Below are 16726 nucleotides of genomic sequence, written 5' to 3'. Positions count from 1 at the left end.
CTCCATAAGCCATGCTACTCCTGTTCCTGTGTTTCATGGGGCACCAGCAGCAGCAGCAATGATATTGTGTTTTTAAGGGGTCCAGAGCTTGTCTGGATGAACTGAGGACAGAAATGCAGGGTGATCAGTGCCACTTATGGCTCTGTCTAGGATACTGCTGTGATGCTGCCAGTGAGCCATTCCCCCACCATCCTGAGTCTTCAGTTTACTAAGCCCAGTATTTATAAGCATGACTTTGTAATTCTTTCCCCATTTATATTGAAAAAATCCCAGACTGTTTTCTTAAACTTAATAATGAATGAAAGCACTAAGTTGGGTCTCCTCAATTTCTCTGGAAATCTCCTCTGCACAAACCAGGAGAATAACTGAGAATTTGTATTTATCCAACTTCTTTCAGCACTAGAGTTTGCTCAGTATATATTGCTCTGTAGTGAATATGCCTGCTTATTACCAGATATTTCCTTTCCCCTTCCACTTCTTTCTATAAAAGCAGAGTCTAATCCTATCTGCTACTAGAGAAAAAAGTTATCCTTGCGCCTGAAGTACAGGCTTTATTCTGGGGCTGAGATAAGTGGGCTGAAGAGAGCCCTGTGTGAGGAGAAGAAAGGTACAGACAACAGCTTTTGGGCAATATCAGTAGCAGAAACTGCTAGTATCCAAGAGTGTTCAATTCTCTAGTCTTTTCTTTTGGTTTTAAAATCACACAGACCACACAGGGGAATTCTAGATGAAGGGCTCCATTTGGGAAAATAATCAGCTATTGCTCACAGTAGGCATGGTTACACACTATTCCAGCAGGTACCTGTTTGGAAAAAAAGTGCAAGTGCATGTACCAAAACCACTTGTAGAATGTGGAAATTAGGGCAGGAAGGGAAGGAGCTCACGGATGGTTGGACTTTCTTGCTGTAACAGTCACTTCAAGTCCCATTTGCTCATTAACTGACAAAAGGGAGAAGAGCTTGAGGAAAAGGTTGAAGTATCCCATCAAGGCACTGGGAGCCACAACAATCAAAGAAGTCCTGTGGTCCATAGTGTTGGGAGCAGCTTCTGGTTTGGGTTGGGAAAGAAGCAGTGGGATGGTTGAGCAGAGAGCACGGCTGCTGACCAGGGAAGAGACTCCTGCCCTTTCTGATTAATTTTAACATTCTGTTCCAAATATTAGAAAGTACATTTGCAACAGATGTTTCATGGGGAGAAACCTATTTAATCCCTTCCTTCAGGCTAAATAGCTTTACAAAATCCTCCCCATGGCTTTGAAAACCCAGTAAAAATAACAGCTGAGCTACAGATGATAACTAACCTTGCTGTTTGTGTTCGATCACAAAATGGATGGCCAGTAATATGTCACATGTAAGGGCTTTTTTGCTGAGATATGTTATGAGTTGCACTTCTAAAATCTCCTGACACAAATTAAGAAATTATACAATTGACTGTGTGCTTGGGTCATCAAACATCAAACACTTTCAACAAGAGAGAGATGAACATAGGATCTACCCCAATAAACTATATGAGGGTTGGCAGAAGATTGACTTTATGTGATTTAATCATCAAATATTACTCCATAAGAATAGAAATAAATTTGCTTCCACATCGCAAATTATATATCCATATTGGGACCTATTTTGAATGAATCCTTTAATCAACATTGGAAGAAACAACATTGGAGTTAGACCAACACTGAGGAGTTTGGAAGATCCCAGCTCTAAAAACTATTATAACACTTGTAAGCAACTACAGACATAATGAGAGATATTATTAACACTTTTTACTTCTCTTGCCATACTGCCAAGGGACCTAGATCAGGAATTTGAATTTTCTTTGAGCATCATGCATAAATTAGAGCAGATCTCTTTAAATTAATATAAAATACTATGTTTAGAAACTGTTATGTATTAAGAAATACGGTTGCTTTGTGCCTCCATCTATGTCTGTGCCACTCAGAACTAGTAACTCCTTAAATAGAGATATTTAGCTGGAAAATCAGCAACAGAACAGGATCTGCTAAGAGCCAGGTACGGATTAAACCACCGGCTTTAGGCTCTGCAGCTTCTGGAGCTACATCAGCACCTAAATTGTTTCTAAACTTGGATTATTTTTAAAAAGGAAGTCTGGCTTTTCCTTTTATTTCATTGTGCTTTGCTGCTCTGTGTAGGTCAGTGGCCAGCCTGTTGGAGCAAATAGTCCTTGATCTTGCAGAAGCCAGTCTGGGAAGAAAATGAAGGCTCAAGCCTTGGTTGGGGGGGGATCATGTTAAATGGAGCCAAAACCTGTTGGCACAGTTTTTAATTATAATTTTAATTCCTGGGTTTTTAGAAGGTCAAAACATTCTTGTGATGTGTCTGCTAACATTGCCTGTCTTTTGCAGAATCTTCACTTATCCCCAGGCCTCAAATTTCCCCATATGCCCCAAAATGTTTGATTTCAAGATTTCCCAGGCTGGACTGGGAAGACAGAATCTGTTCCTGTTTGGAGCAAGAGGCTAGAACTGATTGCAGAACCACACAGACATCACTGTTAGTCCTTTGGCTGCTGGCTGTTCACTGCATTTCTTCACCCATGGCCAATGGAAATTAATACATCTGGTTTTATTGGGACAACAGTGAAGGGTTTGGATCCTTCCTGCACTGAAAGAGTCACTGCAGGCTTGGTTTAATGCCCTGAGAGGTACTTTCTCCACATCCCCCTCCCTGCCCCCTGCCATCTCCACCCTTTCCCCACGCTCTCTATAAGAGTATTTTCAGTGCTCCCACATCATCTTCTGCTGTCTTCCTGGGGGCTGCTGTGATTCCCAGCCCAGCTGACACTGTCCCAACCCAGCAGAGGCAGATAAGCACTGGATGGCACATGGAGAGCATGGAGGGGAGAATAGTGTTTCCAGCTTTCCTAGTGGAGGGTGGATAATGACAGGGGTGAGGCAGAATCTCTTTGTGGAAGAGGAGGGCAAAGGACATGAGCAATTTGATTGTTTGAGGGACAAAAACAAAGCTGAAATGATTTTGCTAAGTACATCAATGCTTCTCAGAAGGTCAGATAAATCAGTGCAAGGTAGGGAGACTCTAAATAATCCAAAACTTGTGGCAGCTGTTCCAATGGGGTATTGCAGACTTAGGCACCATTGTGAGCAAAGCAGAACACTAGAAGAGGTCTAAAAGCAAGGTAGACCTGGTCTCTGCTTCTTCCCTCAAGGAGATGCAGCAAAAAATGTATTTCCTTATCATTCACAATTTCAGTTCTAAATACAGTTCATAGGAATCTATTTTCTTCATTTTATGCTGCTTCTCCCATAGTCTTTGTCTTTTCTTTTCCTCTGTAAGCCCAATCTATTGTTTTTACTTGAGGTCCAGAGCTGATGTCTTGTTTGCTTTCATTGTCAAGTATTGCTTTCTGTTTCACTACTGTTATCCTTCACTTGTACTTTGAAACAAAGGCACTATGCAAACAGAGAACAAACCATGTTCTATAGCAAAGCATTTAAGGCTCTTTTGTGTGTTATCATGAATTGTCTTCTATCACCCCATATTGTTGACAAACTGTACTCTTTGCTATCCACTGGATTTGGGGACCCAGCACTTTTTTTCAAATCACATTAAGGACTTTTCCAACCACAAATATTAATCCCCACATCTTTATGCCAAGGTCCAAAGTTTGATGACCAGATATCAGCATTCCTGTAGCCAGACAGGAGGAGAGTCACCACTTCTGGTCCAAGTACAGCTGACTTTTGATGCTGTTTGGAAAGACCATGTGGCTATAAATTGTGACACATTTACCAGCTCTGTATTTCTGTTTTTCTTTTCATGTTCTTTTCTAGATGTACTTCAGTATCATGTACATTTTCAGAGATTTAAAAAAAATATTTTTTTTTTTTATTTTTAACTTATTTTACAACACTATATGAAGCCAAAGTCTTTAAAGAAATAATAATTTTCTAATTTTTAAAAATTTGAAATTTAAGAAAACTTTAAAAAACCAAAATAGGCTTCACAGGATGGTAAAATATACTAATAATTGGTTTATTTTAATTTGAAGATTATTCTTTCCAAGAATAGGGAGATTTAGAAGAAAGGGTGAGGTCATTCCAGCATATACAGAGAACAGCAGCTAGTGACCACCATTAAAACCTCTGGATTACAGATGACCTCCTGGAGTTACAGGTGAAACAGCTGCTGAGTCTCAGTTCAGGCATGGGGCCAGTTTACAGCAGGCTCTGGGCATCATCTCTCAGGACAGCAGCCTTGCAGAGTGTCTGTGATTCAACAGCTCTGTGTCTTCTACTGCTCCCTATGGGATAGTTCTGCCTGCTCTGATTCTACAGGAAACATTTCCAAGCCCAGTTAACGTGAAAGCCCAGAGATGCTCTCATCTCTGAGAGGCAAAGTATTAATGTAGCCAAAATTAGGCTTTGCAACAGTAGAAACCTATGTAAACCTAGCTCCTGTTACTGTCATCCTGTTTGGACTCAGACCTCGTATGTGAGGTGGGTGGTGGGGGTGGTTCCTTTATCCCCTTCCTGTCCAGGGTTGGCAGCCTCAGCTTTTTCTGAGGCACGTGGTTATCACTACCTGCATGTTGCTGTCAGCAGCTCTGTTCCTAATCCTCAGAGCTTGGTCCAGATCTTCCCTGGATCTCTCTAAAAAGCCTTTCCCCAGCTTTCCTGATTACCTAAAACATTCCTGTGGAGGAGAATTTAATCCAAAAGCATAATTGCAGGAGGACACAGAGCCAAATGGACCCTGGACTTGCTTGGCGCTGCACTTTCCGAAATAAAGATTAAACAGCTATTTAGTACTGTTGAACTGTCTCTTGAAGAACCATAATTTCTTATTAAAGGTATCAGTAAAATAAAATTATTTGTCCTTCTGCTGTCATTAGCACTGAGCTCTGCACAGGACAGGCTGCCCACGGAGAGATCTTTAGCTCATGCTTCTGTAGACAATATCCTCCAGAAAGAAGGTTAACATTGCTTCACTTTTACTGCTCTAAAACCGAGAGGGCTGCAAAACCCAGCCTAAAGCACAGCTTTGTTTTATCTGAACCCTGCTGCAAACCAGCCCATTAATAAAGTAATTGGGCATAGCCTGAGCAAATTGGAATCACACATTGCTTATATTCAGCTCCCAATGTGCTCATTCTCTGAGGGCTGAAAGACTGAGCTGCCATGCAGCAGGGTGGGACTCAGCAGAAAGGACTGTGTTGTGCACGCTGGACTGTGAGCCAAAATAGCAGCCGCCTCTGTGGAGAAGAGGACAGCTCATTTGCTTGTCTTTGGGGGACTTTGCAGGACAGAAATGCTTTGGTTTGTAATTTACAGAATAAACCACACAGTGGCTTTCTGCTGAAAAGCTCCTTCATATTAGGGCTGGAAGAAAATAGGAAGGAAAAGAAGAAAGAAAGCATGAAAAGCAGAGAAAAACAAGGATATAGGGGTAGTGTCCTGCCCTGCAGGTCTGCCTCACCCCACTCCACTGCCTTTGGCCCTTTGCTGTGTTCCCTGCCTCTCCAGCTCACAGAGCTGAGGTGATGTGCCTGCAGCCTGTGTGCAGGGTCAGGCTGTCAGTGAGGATCTGCTGCTGCCTCAGCACAAGGGAGAGCCGGCAGAATCTCCCCATCAAAAGATCCAGTACCTGGACCTGCAGGAGTTGCACTTATCCCTGCCAAAACCAGACTAAAACTACCCCTGAAATGATGGCTGGTGACACTACCAGCCTTGGGAGCGTGTGTCTTTCAGCATGCCTGTGAATTTGGAAGGTAAGGTGGCACAAGACTGGGCACCCAGCTACATGTTCAGGCCATGACGTTTGTTCATTCAAACATCAGCCCCAAGCTGGCTCTGGAAGGTGCTTTCCAACACCCTAAAACTGCAGCCTGGGCTTTCCCTTTCTCCTGGCCCCAGACCCAGGCTGAGCCCCAGGCTGAGCCTTAGGCAAGGCACACATGTTCACCACCAACTAGAGAGCCCTCCAAGACAAGCCTAGCATCATCCCTGCCTTACTTGGGATTTTTATTTACTTTAGATCCTTTCCAGTTCTCCTACAGCTGCAACTCTGGAATTTCTCTTTCTCTCATTCATTTCATTTGGGAAGTCAGTGATAGGAAGGAAGAAGTTGGTTTTCTCATGGAAAATTAAATATTCATTTCAGACAGCCCTCTTAGTACCTGCAGAAAGAACAACAGAGGGCACTGGATCTTTGACCTTTTGCCTGTTCTGCAGATTTTACTGCTCAGTATTTTAGACATATTAACTTGGCATTGATAGATAGGAAATCTCACAGAGAGTATGGGGAGACTGAGGTCAGCACAGGTGGGGAAGTTAATTCAGAAACACAAAATTGACCTTTGTGATGTATTGGTGGCTTCCAGAGCATCTCCATCTGAAACCACTTGGTCAAAGCATCACAGACTTAAATTACAGAGTAGGGTTTGGCAATGAGGAGAAAGAAAGCAGTTATGATCACTACAACAAGGATTCTGCAGTCTAAGGGAAAGAAATACTTGGACATTAAAATGCTTCCAAAATAAACCCACAATCCTGGGTCTTCAAGCCTTCATCAGGTTTAAACCCTTTGAAGTAGCATGGCTAAAACTGTAGCAGGGACCTGCAGGTTGCTTCAGTCTCTGTGTTCACATACTTTCCTCCTGAAAAGGAAGTTTCTCGCTCTCACAGCAGATCTCTGCCTAGCTTTCTTATCCATTTCTTTCCAGGAACCTTTTGTTCTTTGTGAAGGCAACAGTCAATAGTTACCTAATACTACAGAGACCTACTTCTGCTTGTCATGAAACAAAAGAAAATACTATTGGCAATTGCATCAAATTGAAAGTTATAAAATCAGGAGGAAAATAAGACAAATACATTTATTTGGATACAATGGAAAAGTTTAAAAGACAAACTCAAACCCATTTATAAAATATTCTGGTGCCTAGTCCTGCAGTATAATATAGTGTGTGCATCTATTGATCACCTGCTGGAGAGTAGCAGAGTTGTATCCTTTAAAAAAATGGAATTTTCTCTCCTTTCAGATAATGAACAGCTTCCAGAATGGAGCTGTGACCCAGAGGTTTAGAGGTTGGTACAGGATTAAGAAAAAATTATTGACTAGGAAGGAAAAGGAAGGAATTTTTCTGGGGAAGAAAATGGCCTGTAAAAGCTGTACAAAAGCATAGTCAATTAGCTGCTGGAATGACTAATTTCTAGGTGGGTGGATCTGAGCAGACTGCAGAAACCTGTGTTAAGCCCCAAGGCTCTGCTCCCAACACGTGGGAGAAGTACCTCAGCAAGGGACCCAAAAGCATGAGCACATCTGCTGGGGAGCTTTATGACACAGGCAATAGGGCATGGCCCAGAGGAGGCCAGGCAGGCTCTGAACCTCCCCTGGGCTGCAGTCACTAACCTTTTCAGCAAAATAGAGACCTCAATCCTTCCCTCCAGGTACCTGAGCAGGAGTCAGCTTTTAATTTTTATTCAAAAGATTCTCTGAGCGCTGCTGAGTGGTTAAGGCAGGGGAGATGTGCCAGCAGGACTTTCATTCTGCTGCTGGTGAACATCACCTGCTGTTTCACAGGGCAGGAGGAGGAGACACTCCCTCAGGGGAGAGGATGAGGGTAAGAAGGAGGAGAAGGAGGAGAAGGAGAAAATGATGGAGGAGGTTTTCCCTGTCATCCTCTGCTGTCACCTTTTCAGCCTGTTGCAGAGAATGTTGTCCAAGAGAGAGGACCAGAGCAGTGACCAAACTTCTACTGTTCAGTGGTTTGGGAACTCACCTGGCAAGATACATCTTTTCAACTGTGCCAGCTGTATGTTTTGTATTAAACAGTCTGTATTAAATGACTAAAATACAGAATGTGCCCTTACCTTGTCTATGGGACACAGACACTTGCAGGACTGGCCATGTACTCCATCTACCAAGCCAGGGAGATGTGCTGATTCTCATGCACCCTTTTCCAGTCCTCCTCAGCCCCACCAGCATCTACCACGGTGGAGGGAGTCACTGTCAGGTGCCCTGGGCTTCCTGCTATTTGGTACACACAGCTGGCGTGGGTGGGTTTCACTCAAGGGAAGGTTTGAACACAATTTCCCAGCTCTTACAGGAGCATTTCACAGCGAGGCTGTTACATAAAAGACAGGTAACATCTCCTCCTCCTCCACTGCCCACCTTCTGTAAGGAAACCAGCAGTGAAAGTGCATTTTGTGAAAAGCTTGATCTTGACACTCCAGGTCAAGTGTTGAAAGTGCACGTTGCTAGTGCAGGATGCTCAGAGAGTTTGGGGAAAGAAATCTTCCCGTTTTCAGCCCCAAACTGGCGTTACTGGGGTGATTAACAGCATACTTGATTGGATTAAATTTTTTTTCAATTTTTTTTCTTGAACTTTAAGGTAAAATAATGAGGAATATTCCCAGCCAAAACTGCAGCATAAGTGGCCATGAGTGACTTAAGGGTTAGGTAACATTATGCCTGTTTTCTCCTGTATGCACACTCAGAAATCAGATTTCAAGATGTTATTTTAAAAATTGAAGAGTTTTGACAGTAGCCCACTAGATTTCAAAATGGCAACTACAGATACTGGAGTATTTTAATCTTTAGAATTTATCTGATGTTAATATAAATTTATATTTTTTCTGCATTACAAAAATACCTATTGTTTGATTTGCTGCTTAGCTAACTTTCTCACCTCTGCCTTTAAGACTTGCTTAATTTGTATCTCATCACAAATGATGATTTCCCATATTGTCATTTGCTGGTAACATATTTTCCCATATATTGTTTTCCTTTCAGATAATTAGGTTAAATGTGCACAAGCCACAAGTGTTATATAAAAGATAGCTTATATATTCCAAGCTATCTTTTATGTTATTTTCTTTTCCCATACAGTGCCTATACAGTTTCTTAAAACAGTTTCTTAAATTATCTCATCATGCATAAGATGTTGAGGCCTAAAAGCTGAAATTAAATGACAGGTTTAAAACCAGGTCTACTGTCTCTGTATCTTGAACTTTGAGTTACAAAAGTTTACTGAGAGAAGGAAATACACAATATATTCTGGGTAAACTGTAGGTTCATAGTGAAAATTAATAATGCTGGGAAAGAAAATTAATGGATTGAAAGGTACTAAAGTGACTCTGTTCAGATGCTTTTAAGTTAAATAATATATTCTGAAAAGTCACTTTTGTTCTATGGTAAGGTGGGAGCTATATGTTAATTTCTTTTATTCCTGGATCATTTTCTCTCTGAGGTGTCATCAAGTTGAGTTTTCAGTACTACATTGAAATGAATATTCATCGCAGAGTTACAGCTTTTGAAAAATCTGTAGGGAAAAAGAGAAAAAGCCCTGAACACCTTTTCTTCCCCCTCTTCATGCAGCTGTGAACAGGCACAGCTCCCTTGGGTTAGCAAAGCTGCACACAGCATCCGTGTTCTTCTGGGCATGGCCTTTGAGCTCTGCAGGTGTCCCCTCATGTGGGACCAAGAGGTCAAGACAAATGTAAGAGTTTCGAGGGTTGGGGCTGCAGGAACAATGAGAACAATGAGAACAGGGGCAGCCCTGGTACTCCCTCAAGGAGACAAAGGGACTTGAGCTCATTGTGGTCAGGCAGAACACCTTTGGGGAGGTTACAAAGCAGCTTTGGGCTGCTGGGACCAGGACTGCTGTGAGCAGTCCTCCAGCACTGAAAAGTCTACAGATTTTCAGGAAAATGGACAAAATGGCATTAATGGGTGAGTGAAATGGTATGGATATTGGAATGGGGGCATGGAGTTTATGAAATAAGAGAGAATTAGGGGGTATGTCATAGCTCTCACTGCTCAATAATGTGGTTTTAAAGATCTGATTGATAAAATGGAGTAACAAGGTGAATCCCTTGGCTCACAAGACAGGTAGAACTTTTCCCCAACATTCTCTTTAAGAGCTATGTTTTAAAAGCAATTTCAATGATGTGGAGAACAATGCTGCGGAGAACAATGCTGCCATAAATTGCACAGTAGGTTTGCAATTTACAAGTAAGGAAAAAACTTTCAAAAGGGTGAAATTGGGATGGTGCAGCTAAACCCTTCCAAAAACGCCGGAGATGGAGCCTCTGCATGGCCCTCAGCTCCTGCTGTTTCCACTGCAACCACTAAAATGCCCCCAATGGGACATTTGGTATTTGTCCAGAATAAAATTGCCATTTTATTGACATAAAGTGATGTCATGAGCACTTCTGGTTTTCTTTTTTCTAATCTTAACAAAGATTGTTTCCATTCTATGATACATGGACTTTTGGGCTCAGTGAGCAATAAAAAGGGTGCATTTAGTGCCACATAGTGGTAAAAACCCAAAACATTCAGTGAGGCTGAATATTCTGAAACAATGCAGGACATTAGGTGTTAATGCTGAACTTGTAAAAGTAAAAATAAATGGCAAATAAAATTAGGATGTACCAATCAATTTGTGATGTGTATCACCAAGATTTCATTGTTGGAGGATGGTTTATACCACTAGCTAGATAAATGTGCAATATAGGAATTTTTTTGACTCTGTATTTAGAATTAGCTTGCTTTGCAGCAAGCAGAACATTTTGCTCATTTATAGCCTTGACAAAATGGTGAGGGATGTGATAGTGGAATTGGCCCTTGCAAGTGGCACAGCAGCCACAGGACAGAGCCATCCTGGATTAGAGCTGTAAAGGAGTCTCAAAAATGGCAGTAATATGGAGCAGTCTCTGAAGAAAAGGCTAATTTGGGATCTCTGGATTGGGAAGACATTTGCACATTTTGGGGATGAGTAGTTTTCTTGCTCAAGTGATGCAGAAAGTATTACTGTTGTCAATAAGACAGGTAATGGTACTTCTGCAAGGGTAATGGATGTGTTGCAATTCATCTCCAGCCATCCAGCACCAGAGCAAGCTAGATGAAGCAAAACCTGCAAAGGTTAAAATAAACTGAAATAAACTAGGCTGAAATGAACTAATAAGACCAAAATTTTCCATCAAGCTCCCCAAAAGATGAATACACCTAAACAAAGTATGTTTGTATAGGGTTATGAATGGGTCAAACGTGGTGTAACTTCAGATTCAGGAAATACAGTGAAAATGAGCTCTTGTTCCTGCTTCTGCTGTGCTACATGATCTTTCAGGGGCTCCAGAGGGAATTGTGGCACCTCTACCTACACAGTAGGACAGTGAAATATTTGGCTGCTGGCATAGCATAGGAATAGCACGGAACAGTACTGTTTTGTAGATAAAGGAACTAAATTTAATGTTTTTGCATTTTGTATTGGGATGCTCACTGGCAAAGTGCTTCAAAATATAGATTTGATTCTGTATACAGTCTTCCTTCAGTTGCAGAGTTCAGCTGATGTCTGTTGCCTGCTCCTCTGAAAGCAAATTCTTCCACTTCACCACACAGACATTTTTCAGGTAAGGAAGCAACAACTGCTGTAATTTTTGCTTCAGGCACACTATTTGGGAGGGTATTTAAATTCATTTTAAAGTAATATCAATGTATTGGTACAAAAGTCTTATGGTGCCATAGAAAATAAATCTATGTGATCTGGGTGAGATGGCTCACCAGCACACAAAACTGCACAGAATCCTCCATGCTGAAAAAAATCAGAAAAGGTGTTTGGGGTTGTTTTGTTGTTTTAACCACGGAAGAACCTACAAGGCAGCCAGCCCTGCAACAACCGCACAGCTGAGGGTGCCAAACAGGCTCAAAGGTAGTGCCAGTGAGGCCTGTCCTGTACAGCTGTGGACTTGGGATGCATCCCAGAGATGCTAGTGTATAAAAACAGCCTCCAGCTGATTCATGGCTCCAGCAGCCCTTATTCTTGTGCAGCTTCTGCACTGGTATGAATATTGAACCTTTTGGCTAAGAAAAGAATTTTAAAACCAGAGAAAAGGAGAAGCTACTCAGTGTGAGTTAGTGGGAGTCATTAAACCCAGGCTGTTCCACAAATGAGAAGAAATTAGCATTCAAGATTCAGGGAATAAGCTCAGTAGAGTTTATTTTTACAGTCCAGCGTGCTTGCAAACTTCCTGGCAGCACATGGAAGGAGTGAAGTGATCCATATCACTGGCATATGGAGCACACGCAAAGACAGCTTTTGTGAGTAGTTTGACAACTATTTGGCTGCATTCTGCTGAAAATATTTGTGACAGCAGCAAGTCAGAGATGCCACAAAGATGACAAATTCTTTGAAGTCCACTTGGGAATCTCCATTTTCATCCAGGTTCTTGAAGACTTTATCAATAGCATTCTTGTCCTCCCCAGACTGCAAAAGAAAAAGAGCAGGTTGTGGTGAGAGGCTGCACAACTTCAGCGCAGCAACTTCTCCAAACAAGGTCCTTGGTTGGGCTCTGGGCCAACCAAAGGCCCTCTGGTAAGGTGCCGTGTGCTCCCACTGTCTGCACAGCAGCAGCAAGTATCTAAAGCATGTGCTTCTCAGTTTGTTACACCTGAGAGCTGCAGTCATGCACTGTCACAGAGAGGCATGGTTGATACATTTAAAACAGCATTTATCACCATTAAAGCTGTGTAGCACAACGCCCTGAGGACAGCACCCAGATGAATCAAATGCTATGAGTTCCCCATCCATTCCCCTGGGAAGGCTCAGCTGAAGCACAGGCAGTTTGCAGTTTTGCAAAAACATGCTTTCCTGTGGCAAATGTAAAATTTAAACTTCATTGAATACTTCCACCCAGAAAATATGCAAACAGCCTCAAAAGTGCTTTGGGTGCTGCCACTGGCCTTATGGCCCGCAGAAGCTGTTCATGGGAGCTGGTGGCTGGGAAGGTGCCTCCTGAAGCCTGTGGGATGCTGAGCTTGAATTAACACAGCAAATATTCTTCTAAGTTGTAATTATTCTTCTAAGTTGCCATTTTTCTGATGGAATGACTGAGCACCGTCATCAGCCACAGCCAGCAGGGTTTCATGAGAGGAATTCCTGCTTAGCAAACCTGACTCCCTTTTATGATAAAGTAACCCCCTTAATTGATCAATGGAAGCCAGTTGATGTCTTCTTTATGGATTTCAGCAAAGCTTTCAATACTGTCTCTCACAGAATCCTTTTGGACAAAATGTCCAGCACACAGCTGGATCAACACATGATGGGATGGCTGAGCAACTGGCTCATAGGTGGGGCAAAATGGTGGGACACCAGACTGGGAACCTGTCACTAGGGGGGTTCCACAGGGCTTCATCCTTGTCCCTTGCTCTTCAACATCTTCATAAGTGATGTGGATGCAGGACTGAAGCACTACTGAGCAAGTTTGCAGATGATACAAAACTGGGAGGAGCTGCTGACTCTGTTGATGGCAGGGAGGCCTTGTGGAGACACCTCAGCAAATGAGAGGGCTGGGCGATCTCCAAACATATGAAGGCAACAAGGAAAAGTTCTGGATTCTGTACCTGGGATTGGACAATCCTGGATGTACGGACACACTGGGGAATGAGATGCTGGAGAGCAGTGCCAGGGAAAGGGACCTGGGGGTCCTGGTCAGTGGCAAGTTGAATGTGAATCAGCAGTGTCCTGGCAGCCAGGAGGGCCAGCCCTGTGCTGAGGGGCATCAGGCCCAGCATTGTCAGCCGGGCCAGGGAGGGGATTGTCCTGCTCTGCTCTGCACTGGGGCAGCCTCACCTTGAGTGCTGGGGGCAGTTTGGGACACCACAATATAAGAAACAGGGATTACTATTAGAGAGTGTCCAAAGGAGTGCAGTGGAGTGGGTGAAGGGCCTTCAGGGGAAGCCACTCTCAGGCACACAGTGTGACCCTTGGGGTGTCCTGTGTAGGGCCAGGAGTTGGACTCAGTGATCCTTGTGGGTCCCTTCCTTCCAGCTCAGCGCATTCTGTGCTTCTGTGACTCTCTGAACCACTACATTTCAAGACTGAAGTCAAGAAACACATAATCAAATTTGAAAGTGTTTTTTTTTTGTTTGTGGTTTTGTTTTTTTTTTTTTGGGTTTTTTTTTTTTTTTTTTTGTGTTTTTTTTTGTTTTGTTTTGTTTTTTGTTTTTTTTTTTTTTTTCCCAAAATATATTGAAAAGAAAAGAAGCTTACAGGAGGGCTTTTTAGCGCGGATAATCTACAGGAATTTTCGAAGCTGCAATTTTAATACAAACAGGAGATGGCAGTACAGACCTGTTAAATCTAGGAAACAATCATGCGGCTTTTGTAGAGGGAAAAAAAAATCTCATATAATACTAGAAAGAAATTATATAAACTTCTGAAAAATTTCCACCGATTTAAAACTATTAGTAGCTAAATTTAAATGTGAAGACAATTTTTGATCATGTTCCAATTAGCAAAATTTTTCATCCTGCAATTTAATGTTTCACTTTAAATGCAGATGTTTTAAAATCACGAAAAATTGAACCATTTCCTTAGATTTGACAGATGAATGTGTCTGGAAGGTTTAATTATTTTCAATTCATAAATTACATTGTTTTAATTTTATAAGTGGATATTTCAAATTATTTAGTGAACTATATGAACAAGTTGTAGCATCTGAATTATTTCTGAGATGCAAAAATGGGAATTGTTTTTTGGAAATTCTTTATAACTGAGTCCAGTCCTTCAGTCCTGTCATATTTATGCCTGATTGATTCAAGACCTTTCCAGGAAGTTGTGATCTGAAGTTGATTAACCAATTCTAAACCCAAAAGTATACACGAGTGTAGAAAACACTGTTCCCTAGATTTTCTAGCAAATGAAAAAATACAGATATAAATGGCAGGAAAATGCAGGTAGAACTTTTTTTCTGAAGTCAGACTTGTGTTCTCAGTTTTTTTTCTTGCAGGTATCAGTCTGGCAAGACAGGAACATGGAATATTATTGGTTTAAATTTATAAAATACTGGCATAAAAATGTGGGTGGGGGTTTGGAGTTGTTTTTGCTTTTGTTTTTCCTAGAAGAGGTAAAGCAGGAAAGGGAGATGGAGACTGGAATATAAGAGGACAATTAGCTAATTATCTTCCTGGAAAATTCCAGTTTTTCCACCACTTGCAGGAAATAGGTCGAGCCAGTAAAAGCAGCTGTGGGGAACTGGAAGAAGTGGTGCCAGTCCTCCAAACAGTCAGGACTGACCTGTGAGCATCATCCCATTTGGTAGCTGCTTACTGCAGTGGCTCCCCAGCCTTATTTAGACCAAATGCCAGATGTCTGGGGGATTTCCATGCCATCATAGGATTGTGGTTTTGTTGTTGGTTTAGTTTTTCTTGACATGGAAGTGTTGTGGGTACCACAAAGCTCCATGCTCAGGAGCAGGACCCTTCTGTGATGCTGCTGGGTCACGAGCACTCATCTGTCTTACACAGATTTCTCACAAACTCTGGCATATATCCCCCCTGAGGCACCCAGGTCCTCATTCTGAATATTGCATCTCTTTAATTTGTGAGACATAACTCCAGCAGGCATGGATTTCATATGGTGAATTTGCATAGCTTGCATGGAAAGATACTGAATTGTATTAAGTGCCCTGGCTACAGTGCCCTGAAATAGTTGTTATAAACTGAACAATGCTGGATGCAAAAACAGACCCACACAATGAGCATTTGGTTCTAGACTTTTGCCATTTAGAACAGTAACAAAACAGTAACATTTAGAACAGTAACAAAACAGTACAAATATTACCTCAATGTGGAAAGAACAATGTATTTAAAGATGTTTTCTGGATTTTTAGTGAAGGGAAACAAATTTTAAAAAACAATTGAAATTGCCTCCCTGGAGGCTAAAGCTTGTACTGGAATATATTAAGCACTTTGAATACCTACTGAAAAGCACTTTATGATTACATGCAAATCTGTGTTGTACAATATATATCCATGTCTTTCTTTTGCTGTTAAAGACAAATTCCAAACAGTTTCATTTGAATTCATCTGTTGTTCTGTTTTATGCATCATTTTGATGAGCATACTGAGTATGCAGTATAAATACCTAGAGAAGGTAAATGTGTAAATATTTAGAGAGATTCTCCATCTGCAATCAAGATCCTCAATTGCTGACAGCACAACCACCTTCACAGAAGTTGTGACATGAAGTGAGATGATAAATCCAGGGATAAACAGAAGTATGTGAATTCTGAAGTTGAAACTAAATCAATTTCAAATCCATTGTCCTGATATCTCAAGTGATGAATTTAGAAAACTGGGAATGGCCCTGCATATTGACCCAGTTTTACACAGTTTGTGCAAAACATTTTTTAAATTTCATATTTTCCTACAAACCATTGCATATTTTTGGATATAATTTTCCTAAAAATGTACTAAAAACTGTTTCTGCAGGCTGCTCTTGCACCTGCTGCACAGAAATGGTGCCGCGCTGTTCTCTTACCGCAAGGAAATTTGGGAGCTCCTTTTCCAGCAGAGTCTTTAGTTCTGCTTTGCTGAGGGTTTGCCTATTGCCATCAGTCCTTGCATACTGGTCAAAGACAGCAATGGTCATTCCCATTGCAGTTTCCAGCTGAGACATGTTGCTTCTGGAGCCTGGCTTTCTCCTGAGCAGTCACAGCCTCAGGGCTCTCTTGGAGGATGGAGCCTGCTCTGCTTCTGGGGTTTTTTATGCATCTGTCCCCTCCAATCAGTGGCTGCACACCCAGGGGACAGTTATGCATTAGCAAACACCTGTATCTGGAGCACACCTCCGTGCCAACACCTTTTCAAAACTAAAGGTTTATTGTCCTGGTGTGACTGGTACAACCAGTTAGTTGCTCACTGGTAGAAACCAGCCTCTCCTTCAATGTACACAACGTGACTAACAA

The 16726-nt window shown here is 41.9% G+C and overlaps 1 protein-coding gene and 1 long non-coding RNA gene across 2 annotated transcripts in view; one reads left to right on the top strand and one right to left on the bottom strand.

The window, feature by feature from the left end:
• The window catches only part of LOC121335192, a 39820-nt gene that overhangs the window by 17913 nt on the left and 5181 nt on the right, over positions 1-16726 (top strand). The window contains exon 2 of the long non-coding RNA XR_005952528.1: positions 11312-11389. This is a non-coding gene — a long non-coding RNA (uncharacterized LOC121335192). The remainder of the gene's footprint in view (positions 1-11311; positions 11390-16726) is intronic.
• Positions 12094-16437, bottom strand: LOC121335191 (S100 calcium binding protein P). Its single transcript, XM_041403048.1, has 2 exons — positions 16300-16437; positions 12094-12243 (listed from the first exon to the last, which is right to left on the bottom strand). Exons 1-2 carry the CDS (start codon positions 16435-16437, stop codon positions 12094-12096), a joined length of 288 nt encoding a protein of 95 aa, XP_041258982.1.

The sequence above is a fragment of the Onychostruthus taczanowskii genome, unplaced genomic scaffold, assembly GCF_017590055.1.
Source record: "Onychostruthus taczanowskii isolate IOZ18803 unplaced genomic scaffold, ASM1759005v1 scaffold2, whole genome shotgun sequence".
Classification (NCBI taxonomy): domain Eukaryota; kingdom Metazoa; phylum Chordata; class Aves; order Passeriformes; family Passeridae; genus Onychostruthus; species Onychostruthus taczanowskii.
This window is presented reverse-complemented; position numbering and strand designations above follow the sequence as displayed.